The sequence below is a fragment of the Bombus huntii genome, chromosome 1, assembly GCF_024542735.1.
Source record: "Bombus huntii isolate Logan2020A chromosome 1, iyBomHunt1.1, whole genome shotgun sequence".
Lineage (NCBI taxonomy): Eukaryota > Metazoa > Arthropoda > Insecta > Hymenoptera > Apidae > Bombus > Bombus huntii.
Window position 1 is genome coordinate 14,835,309 of NC_066238.1, and position 14,658 is coordinate 14,849,966.

Genomic DNA, 14,658 nt, shown 5'->3' on the forward strand with positions numbered 1-14,658 from the left:
TTAAATCTTATAACTGTTGTTGCTTGTTGTTATAACTATCAGTATCGTGTTGTGTTTATGCAAGAAGCGAATTTTAGTGCATTTTATATCAGTGATAATCCTGCTATCGAGATCACGTCGTTTATCCATTTACCCGTCGTTGCAACTACGTACCACGGTAATTTTTGTTATTTGCCGAGATTATTATTGGATTTTCAAATAATCGATATATATTTCACTTTTATATATGTGTGAAGTATATAATGTTCAATATATTCTCACTTTTATCTCAACACTGATAGTTAATTACACATAATTATGATTACTTGTACACGAGGATCCACGGTTATTTATTGGTTAAGTTTTAAGTGAGAATAGAAAATCTTTCGTTGTGTGTCAGGTGAAAATTTACACATTTATACTTTCACCAAGGCGATCAAAGTAACAGTAAACAGCAATATTGAGAAGAATTCTCTGTATATGCACTTTTTTTTTGTATGTGGTCTCATTTAATTAGTGTGGTTTCAAGTTTCTGAATATTCTCACTTTTATATTTCTGAAATATTCATTTTTATAGCTTTTTTTTTTGTGAAGAGTATTTTGACGTTGCAATTTTCGCGTGTGCAATTATAATATTAGAAATAAAGAGAATATAGTGTTATTTCGAGTAAACATATTGGTTTTTAATTCGTTGAATCAGCTATCCCAACTGTTAGTGATGCAAGTATGTGACTCGACTTAATCAGTATATTTTCCGCGTAAATACCTATTACGACAGCTTTCTCATTGAAACATCTGTTGCGCGTATGCTACATTAGTGGTTCATAGTTTTTCAACGAAACGTGGTAAATCGATAACATATTGTTTAATTGACTATACTATAACATTATTTTCATTCTTATTTTGTCAGTAAATAATCAATCGGTTAATAGATTTTACCATATTTTCATAATTTTTACTTATGGTCTACAATTCTTTTTGGTAGAAAGATGAAGTACTTCCTGTTATTTCTTCTAATAACTGTGACAGTTTACTGGTCAGTTGCACCACCCGTTAATCAAAAAAGCAAAGATTATGATAATAAAAATGAAGTTGAAGACATAGAACCAATGGTAAGTTTCTTACAATAAAGATAATTTTTTATTTTATAAACAATATTCATAGCAAAAGTCTTTTACATAGGTAGACATGGAATATCGCAGATACCTAATGGAAGTAGTTCAGGTGTTAGAAAGTGATCCTGATTTTCAAAAGAAGTTGGAGAAAGCAGATGAAGCAGATATACGTGTAATTTGAAAGAAATAATATTATATTACAATTGAATTTAAAGAATACAATTCATGTTGCTATATGTATTTGTAACTTATTTTTTCATTAGACAGGAAAGATAGCCGATCAACTACAATTTGTGAACCATAATATTAGATCAAGATTAGATGAAATAAAGAGAGACGAACTAGAAAGATTAAGACATCTTGCGACAAAAGAAAATGAATTAAGGAATGGTTTAGATATTGAACATTTAAAAATACCTGAACATTTAGATCATACTAATACACGTACATTTGAGATTCAGGATCTAAAGAAATTAATTGCTAAGGTAATGCAGCATTAGTATTGTACAAGACAAGTTTATCAGACATAAATATGTTAATTGTTCTTTTATACAGACTACTGAAGATTTAGCAAAAGCCGATAGGAGGAGACGTGAGGAATTTAAACAGCATGAAATGGAGAAGAAATACGAAGAACAAGAAAAGATAAAACGTAATTATTATAAATTAAATGTGTATTGATTATTTATGATAATAATATATTCTTATGTATTCTGTTTTATTATAGATATGAACGACGCAGAAAAAAAGAAGTATGAACAAGATCTGCAAGCAATGAAGGAAAAGCAGAAAAAACACGAACCTGTAAGTTGTAAATATAAGTGATTTAGTATTCTACTGATATACACGTATTTCCATTGTCTCTTCCATTTTGCACTTTACAGGTACATCATCCAGGAAGTAAACAACAACTAGAGGAAGTATGGGAAAAACAAGATCATATGGAAAGCGAAGACTTTAATCCCAGAACATTTTTTTTCTTTCATGGTATTATATTTTTATTTTATATTTTTATTTTATATTTTTATTTTATAATCTTATAAATTATGTGTAATTTATAAAAATTAATACCCTAGATATTGATGGTAATGGAGTATGGGATCAAGATGAAGTTAAAGCTTTATTTTTGAAAGAATTGGATAAACTTTATGCTCAAGGAGCACCTGAGGAGGATTTATTAAAGCGAGCTGAGGAGATGGAGAGAATGAGGGAACATGTATTCAATGAAGCCGATCTTAACAAAGACGGTCTTATTAGGTTTGTATATATATATACATTTATTTTATATGTTTTGAATAACATCAGTTACTTCATGTTATTGTTGTAGTTATGAAGAATTTTTGGAACAAACAAAGAAACCAAATTTTCAACAAGATGAAGGGTGGCAGGGATTAGATGAACAACAAATTTACACTCAGGAAGAATTTGAAGCTTTTGAAAGATACAAGCAAGAGGAAATACAGAAAATGATTGCCCAAGGAATGGTAAGTATAATATAGTAAAAATCATTGTTATGATCAGCTATTACGTTTTTTGCAATGATTATGCATCTTACGTTGTCAATGCTTATTTATCCTTTTTGATTAACTTGTTTCTTTCTAACGTATATCTTCCATTAATACTATGAATGAATTAATGACCTTAGAAAGTTAAAAATAATTTCAAAAGATATTAGTTTATATGGAAAATTTCCGCTTTAAACGAACACCGTTAAAATTTGTATATATTTTTCTTTAAAATAAGAATTATATATATATGTACTTCACCTAATGTGATGCAAGAGCATCTTACATATTGTATATGTATACATTATGTACATGTATGTAAGTTGCGGCAAAAGAAAAATCACTGGGTAGTGAACTGGATCGATTCTTACTTAATTTCGGCACTTAGAGTAATATGGTTGCATTGGTGGTGTCGAAAGCCTTAAAAATTATGGGAATGCCAAGGCTATTGTCTTTGGTATATAATGTTACTTAGTCATATGCGGATGTCAAAGTTGTGCTATTGAAGGTTAGGAGGTGTCATTGAAGCATGATTAAAGCACGGTCCATTGAAGTAATGTCGTTGACAAAAGTCAAAAGTCAATTGGAGGTTGTGGGAGCAGTCGCAATCGTGCTATTTGAATTTGTCACTTGGGAATTTTGAAGTGGCATCAAAGTTATTTCGTTATCGCTTCTACATTTTTATACATATATAGGGTGTTCGGCAAAATGGTGTGCACGATTTTTTAAGCATTACCGTTAACAAAAAGAATGTTGTAACAAACATTGATTTGTTTCAAATCGGTTACAAATTGCAATACTTAAAGCCGTTAAAAAATGCTTCTTTCTGTAAAAAAATTAAGACCAGCTTGATTTTCTTAAATGGCATAGTATCAAGACGAGTACAACGATCTATAATATTATGACCTTTAGATGACCTTGAGTCAGAAATTTTAAATTCATTAATTCATAAGAACATTAACATGTGAAATTTGGTTTAATAAGGCGCTAGATCAGATGTTTACAATCACGTTTGTGCTCTCAACACATCTTTTTTATATTTATTTATTATTTATTGTTTATTTTTTATATTAAAAATTTTTTTATAGAAAGAAGCATTTTTTGGCGATTTTAAGTATTGCAATTTGTAGCTGATTAAAAACAAATCAATTTGTGTTAGAAACATTTTTTTATTACATTATCGGAAATGCTTCAAAAACCGTACATACCATTTCACTAAACACCCTATATATAATTTTTTAATGCTCTTCTACATAACATAGTATTTGCAAAAATGTATCTAATGTAAGCAAAGAAGAAAGGTTAATTATATATATTTTTGCTTGATCAGAGTAATGAACTTAGAAGCCGCAGCAGTTTATACGTTGATACGTTGATGTGACAAATTGTTTATTGTAAAGAAAGCATTATGTAAGCAATTAATCCGCTTTTATTTGTAGACAAACATTTGTATAATGCGTATAATAGTATTTCCGCTTATTATTTTAACTAAATTTACAGATAGGAAGGAGTACATATATACATATACCGTAGTGTATTACGTTACCAGTGATTAGGTTTTATTCATTCATTTAATCTGTCTGTTTTTTAAAAAGCATATTGTTCGTAGTGTTTTGTAATTGATAATAATTAGCTTGTGCACTTTTTATTGCTGTTATTAGCGACCACCACACCCAGGTAGTATACCGGCACAGTCCGAGCCGGTAAGTATTCTTAGTTTATCAAAAAAGAAGATATATAGTACATATATATATGTTTTATTTAAAGTAAATATAAAGTATGGTTTTAAAGCTTTTCTTTGACGCTTAATAATCTAATATAATAAAAAGAAACCTAAAAAGATATTATTTTAGCATGTCCAATTAGTAAAAATTAAAATTAGATAATGTAAATATATTGTAAAATTAATTTTATTGATATCTTTTAGTTTCCATCACAATATGGGCAAGGACCAGTTGCTCCTGGATTAGTTCCTCCCCAAGTAGATCCAAATCAAAATATGCTTCATCAACAATTCCAAGACCAAAGTCATCCACAGTATCAACAGCAGCCACAGATTGTAGTTCCTCAGCAACATGGTCAAATTCCTCAACAACAGCAACAACAGTTTCAAGGGCAGCTACCATCGAATCAGCAATATCAGGTACCTCAAAATCAAATCCCTGTTCAGCAAGTACACCCTGGAGCGGTACCGGTTCAACAAGGGCAGCAAAATCAGCCTTTAGTTCAACAGCAACCTCAAGCTCCAAATTTTCAACAACAATCTCAAGCTCCAAATTTTCAACAACAACCTCAAGCTCCAAATTTTCAACAACAACCTCAAGTTCCAAATTTTCAACAACAGCAAAACATAGTAAATCAAGTACCACAAAATATTCAGACGAACGCCGTGCCACAAAAACATAGTTCAAATCAAGCAGATTCACAACCCGCGCAAGCGCCCGCCCAACAAGAACTTAATAGAAATAAAATTTCAGTTCATGAGAAAGTATAATTGCGTCCTCAATTCGGCAAGACTGTAAGATTTACTTTGACAAGAGTACGCCTTCAATTTTTTAAAGAATTGAATTTTGTCATTTTAGAGTATTTTTTATATCTTTCGCTGTTATTTTACTCACTGATTGTAACATTTGTATGATCGTACACACATTACGCTCATCGCGGAAGTCGGACAACTTATCGTGAAATGTAAATAAATTATTTCCAAGAAAAATAGACGTATTAAAAAACATTGTTTATTTGCTGCCTTAGTACTTTACGAAGTAATAATTCATTGTCTTTTTGGTGCAGAACCTTCGTTTTTATCAAGAATATGTAATCGTTGGAACATCGCGTGCATCGAAAGATAAAGAATATAGGAGGGGTTGCTGTGCGATTCAGTGAAAAAGATCATATTTAATTTCTCATATTTATTATTGCATACTGTTTATGTTAGTATATTACTTAGATATATGTGCCAAATAGCAACTTAAATATATGATTGCGTGATTCATCTGTTTGTTTCACCCGTCAAGCACGGATAGGTAGGTAGGTGGGTAGGTAGGTAGGTAGGTAATGTAACGCTTACTCCACTATATATAAGGTGTATTTATAATTATAGCATATGTTGGTAGAACGTCATCTTACATGCTAATCGGTAATAAATAAAAGAGGAATTCGTAATTGGTGACGGGTTTTGCTTGCATCCGTGACTAAAGAAAACTATTTCCAAAGCCTCGTATCCGAGGTGTTTGGAAGAAAACGGAAACAAACGTCGCTTCGCGATTCGTCACGGGTACACACACATATTTCGAGCGTTTTCTTAAAGACACGCGCGCAACTATTCGTATAGTGTGTCGGTTTAATCAATTCGACTATCTACTGAAAAAGAAATACTTTGTTTTAATGTAAATAGAAACAATAGTAACTACAAACTATCGCCATCTGCAAAGAAACTTGCGCTTGTCGTCGTTCTTGGACAGCGAGCGTCTTCTACTGTAAGCTGCGCGACGATTTCGAACGAATCGATTGAGATTAGAAACTGAAACGAAGACAGTTAGACAATTCGGTTCGCAGAATCAGGCGATCGAAGCTGAAAGGCGATAGAAACGTGTATGTAACAGCCGTTATAACGATTCGGAGACATTCTAAATTTTGAGGTAAGAGCTGGTCGGAAATTGCTACGATCAACTTCGATCGCGAGATCGCATTACCTGATCCTTTTCGATTTCGCTCCTAATTATCGCGAGACACTGGTCACGTGAAGCCATACGCACTCCACAACTTTATTTGCAATCGCTTTCAAAAATATTTATCGTACCAAAAGAACGCCTTTCTATCTGTTACTGCATCGACCAATGCCTCGTTAGCGCACTATGGCGGCAAATTCAAATGAAACAGAGGCTCGGATCTTAAATTACATAAAATACCTTTACGACCGGACAAATAAATATATTACAGGTTACGATAATAAAGATGAACTTTGTCGTATAATAATGTTGCATCCTTTCTATTTACAGTGAACGCGCGGTTGTGCATGTTTGTCGCGTAATATACTGTGTGTTCTCCTTTAGTGTACTTGTTCCAAGAATATATTCCTTTGCTTTCAATTTTGTTTTGTCTGTCGCTATTTCTCTTTCGTTCGTACGTTTACATCTTTCTCATACTCTTTTCTCATACTTTCTTCGTCTTTCTTATACCTTCCTTTCTTACTTTCTCTTTATCCTATCATTCAATAACTTAACTCTTTCCGTTTTCCCCCTGTCTACGTTTTCTTAGACGTTTTCTTAGACGTGTACGTAGACGTGTACGTAGACGTGTACGTAGACGTGTATGAGCACATGTACGTGTTTTGTGTCATGTGTGTGCGTGGCCGTGTGTGTCTGTGTGTATGTCTGTCTGTGTGCGTGCGCGTGTATGTATGTAAGTGGGTGAAGTGGTGGGGTGCAGTTGTGTTCGTGGACGCGTTGTGTCGGATATTGGCTCACGGCCGGGGATGTATACGATTAAATAATCGGATTCCGAAAAATGTGCGGTTTCTATTGTTCGACTAATAGTTTCTGTAAATTAGGATGCCACTTAGTTTAGTCTCGAATGTTTAGCCGTTACCGCAGCAGAGAAACGCGAATCGAACCGGGCCGTTCCTTGGTGTTTCTCGATCGCGTTCCTTCCGCTGTCGTAACGTCCCTCCGGTAAACGCAGTTACGTGTTACATCCTGTAAACTAGTCGTAAATCGCGGATACGGGGATTACTACGCTTCATTATCGTTTTACTCTTACGGTTTGCTTGAATTCTCTTCGGTGTTTCCTTTTTCCTTTCGTGTACAAGTGTGGCGCGTATGTCGGGTCGATCGTTATTATAATAAGACATTACATCTCGAAGCTAAGGCGAAAATAAAGGAAAGATTCGGCGCGTGCGTAATACATTTCAGATCCTGTTTCGCATATTCTTTAACTCTCATAGAACGAACGTTGAAAATTTGTTTTACAACTGCAGCCGAGTATTGGTTGCCTCGCGGCCAAACGCGTCTCGCTCGCCAACTTTTCCACGCTCTCTTCCGTTCTCGAGACTCGCGTGGATCCTCGCTATATAAGTATTTCTACAGATGCGGATCTGCCGCCACTTTCCACCGTTTCGATCGATCTTACTGGCGGTTACATCGTTCCACACGGATTCGCAAAGCGTACGTTCGCTTAGGAAATCGGGAAACATGTACGCGCAAGACGGATCGAGAAGATGGAAAACTCGGGAGATCGATCGATAAGCGAGTGAAACGTACACAAGCCACGAGGACAAATGGGTGGAGGTTTTTATCGAAAGTAGTATACTAGCGTCACGCCCGTCCGTCCTTATGTTGCCTCGATAAAAATTCTAAGAGCTACTTTGTCTTCGACTCTAAGATCCTTACTTTTGTCTAACTTAATTCTCCCCGTGAACTTTTGTTTCGTCCTCGACGACGTTTGAACGGAAAACTGCATCATCATATCTTCCTTCAACGTAAAACGTATCCAGCAGCAATCTTATAGCGTCAATATATCAATTTATGTATATATATATTTTTTTTTGTCTCATATATATTTACTTTACTTTGTGTCCTATATCAATAATAGCGTATTAGATGCATTTTTTTTCTTCACTTATACCTTATGTATGTAATATAAGTATCTTTGTTTTTCTTCATCTGTTCACAGATATATCAAAATGCGTAAACGAAAGATTCTCGAAATATCCGTTCCCTCTGATAATTCAGTTACACGCTCTCCCCTCACCCCCCCTCCCCCAGCTCCCCACTCTCCGTTTAACCATCCATTTCCGTTCTTTCGTACAAGCGAATCGAAAAGAAACGTTTACGAGAATATGCCATTCAGGGTATTACCGGTGGTGGGTTGATCCAAAACAGAAATTTTGTCGGGTTTGCTTGTAGATTCTGTACATTCGCTCTACACGCACACAAAAGATTCGTAGACACATTGCGTAATCGACAGGAAAAATTTCCGATCCGATCCGATCCGATCCGATCCGATCCGATCCGACCCGACCCGATCCGAACTGATCCGATTCGATCCGAATCAATTTCATCGGTCGGCATCGATACGAATCGGTCGAGATCGGATCGATCGTACAGTTTGAAAGTAAAAAGAAAAATTTTCGCAAAATATTCGAGTTCCTCCTTTGATTCTATCCTCGACTATAACCGTGCTGTTTAATCTTCGCAGAAATCGCGCAGCGTCGCCAAGACTTCGAGACGAGACGAAGAGAATATGTACGTACTAAGAAGAAATGTTTATTTTACGCAACGTCCCCACAAATAATTCCTTGTATCTTTATCATCTGTACTTTGTTTTCCGGTTTTCTTTGTTCCGTCTTTTTTTTCTCTTTTGCATTTCTTTTCCACTTCTGTCGCAAATGATTCATTTGGTGATGCGAAATTTCGAATGACTTTTCATCACGTACAAGTGGTCACGGTCTACGGGACACGTTAAATTTTTTTTGTTTGGAAGGCACTTGCTACTTTTTTTTTTATACAATATTAATTTTAATCTTTTCCACATTCTCGCCTGTTCACATGCCCCATCCTTTTCTCTCGCACACTCTCTCCCTAACCCCTCTGTCTTTCGGCTAATTCTTTCTCGCAATTTCGTTCGCGGCTCTTTGAATTATATTTCTTCCTTTCTTCTTCCAATCCCATCTCCTCGCTTTGACTCACGAATTTCTTTTGCTCCGCCCTGCCGCTGGTTTCGTTCAAATTTACCTTCTCGTTGAACACATTAAGCCTAAATCGTAATAAAATCTTTTAAATTCGCGATCCTCTTTTCCTTTTCTTTTTCCGTTTCATTTTTTTCCCCCTGAATCGATCGCTCTCTCGCGCGTCGTTCCGATTTTCACGAAAAATAAAACGCGTCCGATCGCACTTTTTCTCGTCGACCGAGCGCTCGAATATTTTCACCCAAAAATCTTTCGTATCAAGAATAACGCGTTTTAGAGTTTTCCCGAATTAATTTTCTAATCGCCGATAATTAACTTGCTAATCGATTCCTCCCGAAACTTTCGTACGAACCGTTTAAAGCTTTCGTAGGGGAGTGGCGCGAGAACAACGTTTTCCAAAAAGTTGCCTAAACAACGTATAACACGATGGACAGCCTATACGCCCCATTCTCTTTTTTTTCGAGCAAAAGCGAAAAGCGATGGTCTTTTCCTTTTACAGAAGGCCACTTCGAATTTTTTTTTTTTTTGTTTTGTTTACTTTTTAATACTTACAAAGAGTCACTCCAGAACCAGTGTGCCAACTTTAAAAAATTTGCTTTTTTTCTTGTTTAGAAAGTTTCGTTCTCTCTGTCACACGCGCTCCTTTCTTTCTCTCTGTCTCTTCCGTTCCATTCGCTCTCTCATTCTTCCCCATCCTGTTCATTTCTCACTTTCTCTCTGTCTTCCCCCTCTTTCTGTTCCTAGGATGACTAGGTTCGATACGAACTCGCTCGTACTTAGACGTCGCACGAAATCTCTGAACGGCGGTTCGTGGCTAGAACGATCGAGGAGTAGACGCGAATCATTTGTGAAAGAAATTCCGAGCTGAATTGGCTTGACAGCGTGCGATCGACCGGCTAGAATTCGAACGATTCCGTAGAGGAATCGGTTCGTTTCGACGACTACTCGACTCGTGTCGTTCTTCGATTGTCGAGGATCGAGGGTGTTCTCGCGAAAAGTCGTACGCGTAACATGTAAAATTTTGAAAAATAGCACGATCTTTCCGAAAAAAACATTCACTCGCACGTATCACGCTCACACGTTCGATTCGCTCAGTCAGATGCTCGCGTTCGTCCGCTTTCAACGTTAACACAGGCACACACACGGCGCTCGCGCGTCTATCCACATTTTCTCTTGTTCCAAATTCAATGAATTTCACGGTAGTGTCGTCATTAATTTTTCGTTCCCTAATCTCTAAACCTTATAATTTTTATACTTGGCATACCCCAAATATGGCAGGAAGGCAATCATTACACTTAATAAAGTACAGCAATCGGTTTTGTTTTCCCTTTTGCGTGCTAACGCGTACGCACTAGTCGAACAACTTTTGTTTCTCTTTCGTTCCGTAGAGATTTAGAGCGTCGACGTTGTCTCGATCGACGAACAGTCGCAAAGCGAATTTTGTACATCTCTTTCGCTTTCGTAAGATTATTCACCGTTTTATTCTTCTCTTCTTCCCTTTTCTTTTTTTTTTTTCATTATTCTTTTTTCTTTTTTTTTCACTTCGGAAGCGCAACGTTTCTCGAATCGATCGTCCGTTTTACGAACGGCTGTAATTCCACCAGTCTCGTCTTGCTTTGCAGCGTTTCGATGCGATCTACACGTGGAACCGCGTTACGAGAAATCCACGGTATTTTCTCAGTCCGTCTGTACGGACCAAGTTGCTTCCAACGTTCGGCGAGTCCCGACGAGCTGTATATGTCGACCCACGCGAATACTGGCTCGTGCCACGAGATCGCTTCCCAATTACTATACATTTGGCATATTAAACGTACGGTTATCGTATATGCATAGATATATAAATCTCGAGTGTAAGCGCGTGTCCGTGCAGCACACTCGCGTCCACGCTTTCGCGCGCAGTCGGATGCTTCGTAACGAGCTCCGATCGAGCAAAGTTAGCTACGGAACGTTTTCTTAAAATAGGCGGCCTTCGAGACTGCGTCGGAATCGGTCGAGCGATCACGATCGATGCTCGAGGTCGGTAGGGAGGATTTGGCTTGAGATTCGAGGATCGAGGATCGAGGATCGAGGATCGAGGATCGAGGATCGAGAATCATCGAGGATCAGGGGATCGAGCATCGATCGTGGCTGCTCCACTCGGCGTCGCATTTCCCATGGCTCCTTCTCTCTCGATCATTTCCCTTTCCCCTCCCCTCCCCTCCCCGTTTTGATTGTAAAACTCGAACGATCTTCGCGCGAGATCGCTCTGGTATACTGCGGTATCGTCGCGAGGACGAATGGTCGGAATACGGACCGTTCGAGGCTGGAAGCACGGCGCTCGATTCGCCGCCGCCGTGTCGATTACGCGATCGCGCTCCGACGAATCGATCACCGCGGTTATACTTTCGAATAATCCGTACAGCGAGCGTCGCCTCCTCGCAGATTCGCCTCTGCGAGAAGCGTCGACGAGAAGCCTTTTGTTAGGATCCCGATGGAAGTGAGACGCTGTTCTGCCGATCCAACGGGCAACGATCAGCTCGTTCGATTTCGAGCATGTCGCGCTTACTATTCGCAACGCGAGTCGGTTAGCGGCTCCAGCTTAACGGGAATTTTGTCTTTGTCCTTGAGTCCGTGAGGACTCTTTACGAGATCCGCGATGTCCTCCTGGAAGAGATTCTCCGGTCGTGGGCTGACGAAACTTCGCGCCGGCTTGTACGTCATACCACTCACGCCGATGCCGACTTCCACGCTGCTAGGTATGTGTCCAGGATCCATCAGAGGGCCGAGCGGACTCGCCAGAGGACTCTCCATCGGGCTCTCTGGTGGACCGCCGGAGCCTGGACTGGCCAAGCCCAAATTTAGCGGCGAGTTTCCGTTGTTCCCGCCGCCTCCGCCGCTACCGTTGTTACTCCCGATAACCGGTGTACCGCTGTTGTTGCTGTTGTGGTGATGCTGGCTGGCTTGCATCGCTGCCTGTAGATTCGACGAGAGGCTCGTCGACAGATTCGTAGACAGGTTTGTCGCCATCATATCGTGTTGCTGCGAGTGCGCCGCCGCTACCATGCTGCACATTTGATGTCGCAGTCCTACGTCAACCGACAACCCCGAATATTAATTTTCTTTCATTTTCTTTCTTTCGATGGAAAGCTGCGCCACCAACACAATTAGAAAGATAAATATCAGCTTGTCCGCAAAGTGTCTTTCTTTCGCAAACGTGTCCTTTACGACAATGCAGCTTCGTACAAACGTGAAATGTCGCGCTGTTTGTCTCGACAGAACCAAATCGATCGTACGTAATTCGACGAAATAATATAAAACCAAAAGCCTCGGTGCGTCTATTATTTCCTCGTGAAACGAAAGAAACTTTTCGGACAACCTAACACATATACATGGTAGTCTATCGTTACCTTGAGCGACCGCAGCAACCGCGGCCGCGGCTGCCGCTCCGGGGCTGACCGCGCCTTCGGGACCGTTGCAAGCCGCGTAATTTGCCAAACTCGGATACATCGAAGTCGGCTCCTCCTTCACCATGTGCGGCGAGTGTCCATCGCGGAACACCACTGCTCGAATCACACCGCGAATGTGCTCGTCGGGCCAAACACCCAACAGAATCCTTTGCGGTCTGCCTCTGCCTTTCGGACGAAGATCTGACCAGGCAAAAAAACAAACCAATGGGTATACCGATGTCTCGGTATTTCCGGACAACGTCCGCTTCATCGCTAACTCTAGTTACGCTGATTTTCAAAAACCTAGGCGAGTAGTTTCGCCTTGGCGCGCAAAGGTTTTTTCAAGTTTGTCATCCGAGCGAAAGAATCTTAGAGTATCCGATTAATACTCACCGGCTCCTCCATCGGCACTCGGACCCAGCATATTGTGTACTCGATTCGCGTACAATACGAAGGTCGGGTATGGGATGTCGTATTTCCTGCAACAAAGTATCGGGAAGCGTGTGAAAATGAGAAGAGCTGTTGGATCGGTGGTGTATGGTAGGATCGAGAGAATGTTTGTAGCTGAAAGCGGCAGCACGGCGAAATCGATCGATTCTCGTAAAGATTATCGGGCTCGTTCCGCGAAACGTTGCTCGATCGGGCAGCACATGTTCGCACAAAGGGAAACAGCCTTTAACGACTACGCGTTATTACGCGCGTGCGATACGCGCGTTTTACGACTAAGCTGTAAAAGTTCTTAAGTTGATCGCTCGCCGAACCCAACAGCCAATTGTTTTCTCTCTGTTTTAACCCATTTACATCCGACGCAGGTTATCGTTCGATTCTCGCAACTAAATCATTTCCACCGAATCGCTCGAAACTTTCGCCGCAGATTGTTCAGTCGCGACCAAACAAATTGCAACCTTTGTAAATTAATTTCGCTCAACCATTGCGCGAAACATCATCTGGAAAAACCGGTAAACCGATACTTTTCGTCTCGAACGATTAAAAGCGAGCGATATCATCGATGGCCCTCGCGAAACCACAACCGCGATAATCGCAGCCTGTGTAATCGAGTTTATCGAAAATCTCATTAAAAATTCGGCGTTTCGTTAGAACGGTCCGATGAACTTTCTTAGTTTAATTTGTCCCGTCGCGCCACGAATATCCGCCTGATAATGAAATTCTTCTCGCCACTTTCCTCCAGCTAGCAGGGCGAACGTCTGATGCAGATATAATTCGGACCACCCATCTGGTTGAGCAGCGACGCGACGCCATTCTTTATTTGGTTAACGCGAGAAATTTGGTTTCGGTGATGGCCAGACGGAAGGGGAAAACGAACGACCGTGAACGAAATTTCGCGAACTCGCGACCAACGAGAGCTTGATACGTATATAGTTACCTTGCTGCTTGACTCAAGGACAATCCTTCTTTCAACACGCTGAAGATCGCCTCCGCCATGGTTTCTGGTCGCCAGGACTTGAGCGGGCCGCGTTCTCGAAAGCGCAGATTGTGCACCAGACTCTGATTGGTGTTCCAGCATTTCTGCCACATCGATTGCAGCTGATACTGGTAGCTGTCTGTTTAGTTTACGCCCCCCGTGGAAAAAGAGAAAACAGAAAAAGCACGGCATTAGTAAGTGTCGGGATTTTCACTGGTCGAAGGAAGATGGGTGAATTTTAACATCGCGAGATCAACCTTTCGATCCATCTCTCTCTCTCACTCTCTCTCTCTCTCTCTCTCTCTCTCTTCTATTTCTACTTTTATGCATTTTCGTTGCGTCGTTGCGACGCATCGGTTTCGTTAACGCGATCGATCGATCGATCGATCGAAAAGCTGATTCGCTGTCACGCGAGCGTGTAAACGGACGCTCGTCGATTCGCGTGAACCAATGCAAATGCATCGAAAGAATCGAATTGAATCGAATCGTTTCGAATGCGACGATTCGAATTCGACGAAACGATGCA

At 39.8% G+C, this 14,658-nt stretch overlaps 2 protein-coding genes across 2 annotated transcripts in view; one reads left to right on the forward strand and one right to left on the reverse strand.

Moving 5' to 3' along the window:
- LOC126870292 (nucleobindin-2) lies at window positions 1-5,330 on the forward strand. The gene is made up of 11 exons (XM_050627872.1): window positions 1-157; window positions 965-1,091; window positions 1,162-1,266; window positions 1,358-1,579; window positions 1,650-1,746; window positions 1,822-1,898; window positions 1,979-2,081; window positions 2,171-2,351; window positions 2,422-2,578; window positions 4,261-4,302; window positions 4,527-5,330. Exons 2-11 carry the CDS (start codon window positions 969-971, stop codon window positions 5,091-5,093), a joined length of 1,674 nt encoding a protein of 557 aa, XP_050483829.1. The 5' UTR covers window positions 1-157; window positions 965-968; the 3' UTR covers window positions 5,094-5,330.
- Window positions 5,331-11,351: 6,021 nt separating this feature from the next.
- The window catches only part of LOC126870190 (protein bric-a-brac 1-like), a 162,592-nt gene continuing 159,285 nt past the window's right edge, over window positions 11,352-14,658 (reverse strand). The window contains exons 3-6 of the mRNA XM_050627686.1: window positions 14,094-14,271; window positions 13,103-13,188; window positions 12,671-12,910; window positions 11,352-12,349 (exon numbers count right to left, since the gene is read on the reverse strand). Coding sequence (XP_050483643.1) covers window positions 11,829-12,349; window positions 12,671-12,910; window positions 13,103-13,188; window positions 14,094-14,271 — 1,025 coding nt within the window. The 3' untranslated portion in view covers window positions 11,352-11,828. The remainder of the gene's footprint in view (window positions 12,350-12,670; window positions 12,911-13,102; window positions 13,189-14,093; window positions 14,272-14,658) is intronic.

Excerpts from the sequence above, each read along its gene's own strand:
- LOC126870292 (XM_050627872.1), top strand. The coding sequence starts at position 969 with ATGAAGTACTTCCTGTTATTTCTTCTAATAACTGTGACAGTTTACTGG. Across the intron at positions 1,092-1,161 it reads TTGAAGACATAGAACCAATG|GTAGACATGGAATATCGCAG; the intron begins GTAAGTTTCTTA and ends TCTTTTACATAG. Across the intron at positions 1,580-1,649 it reads TAAAGAAATTAATTGCTAAG|ACTACTGAAGATTTAGCAAA; the intron begins GTAATGCAGCAT and ends TCTTTTATACAG.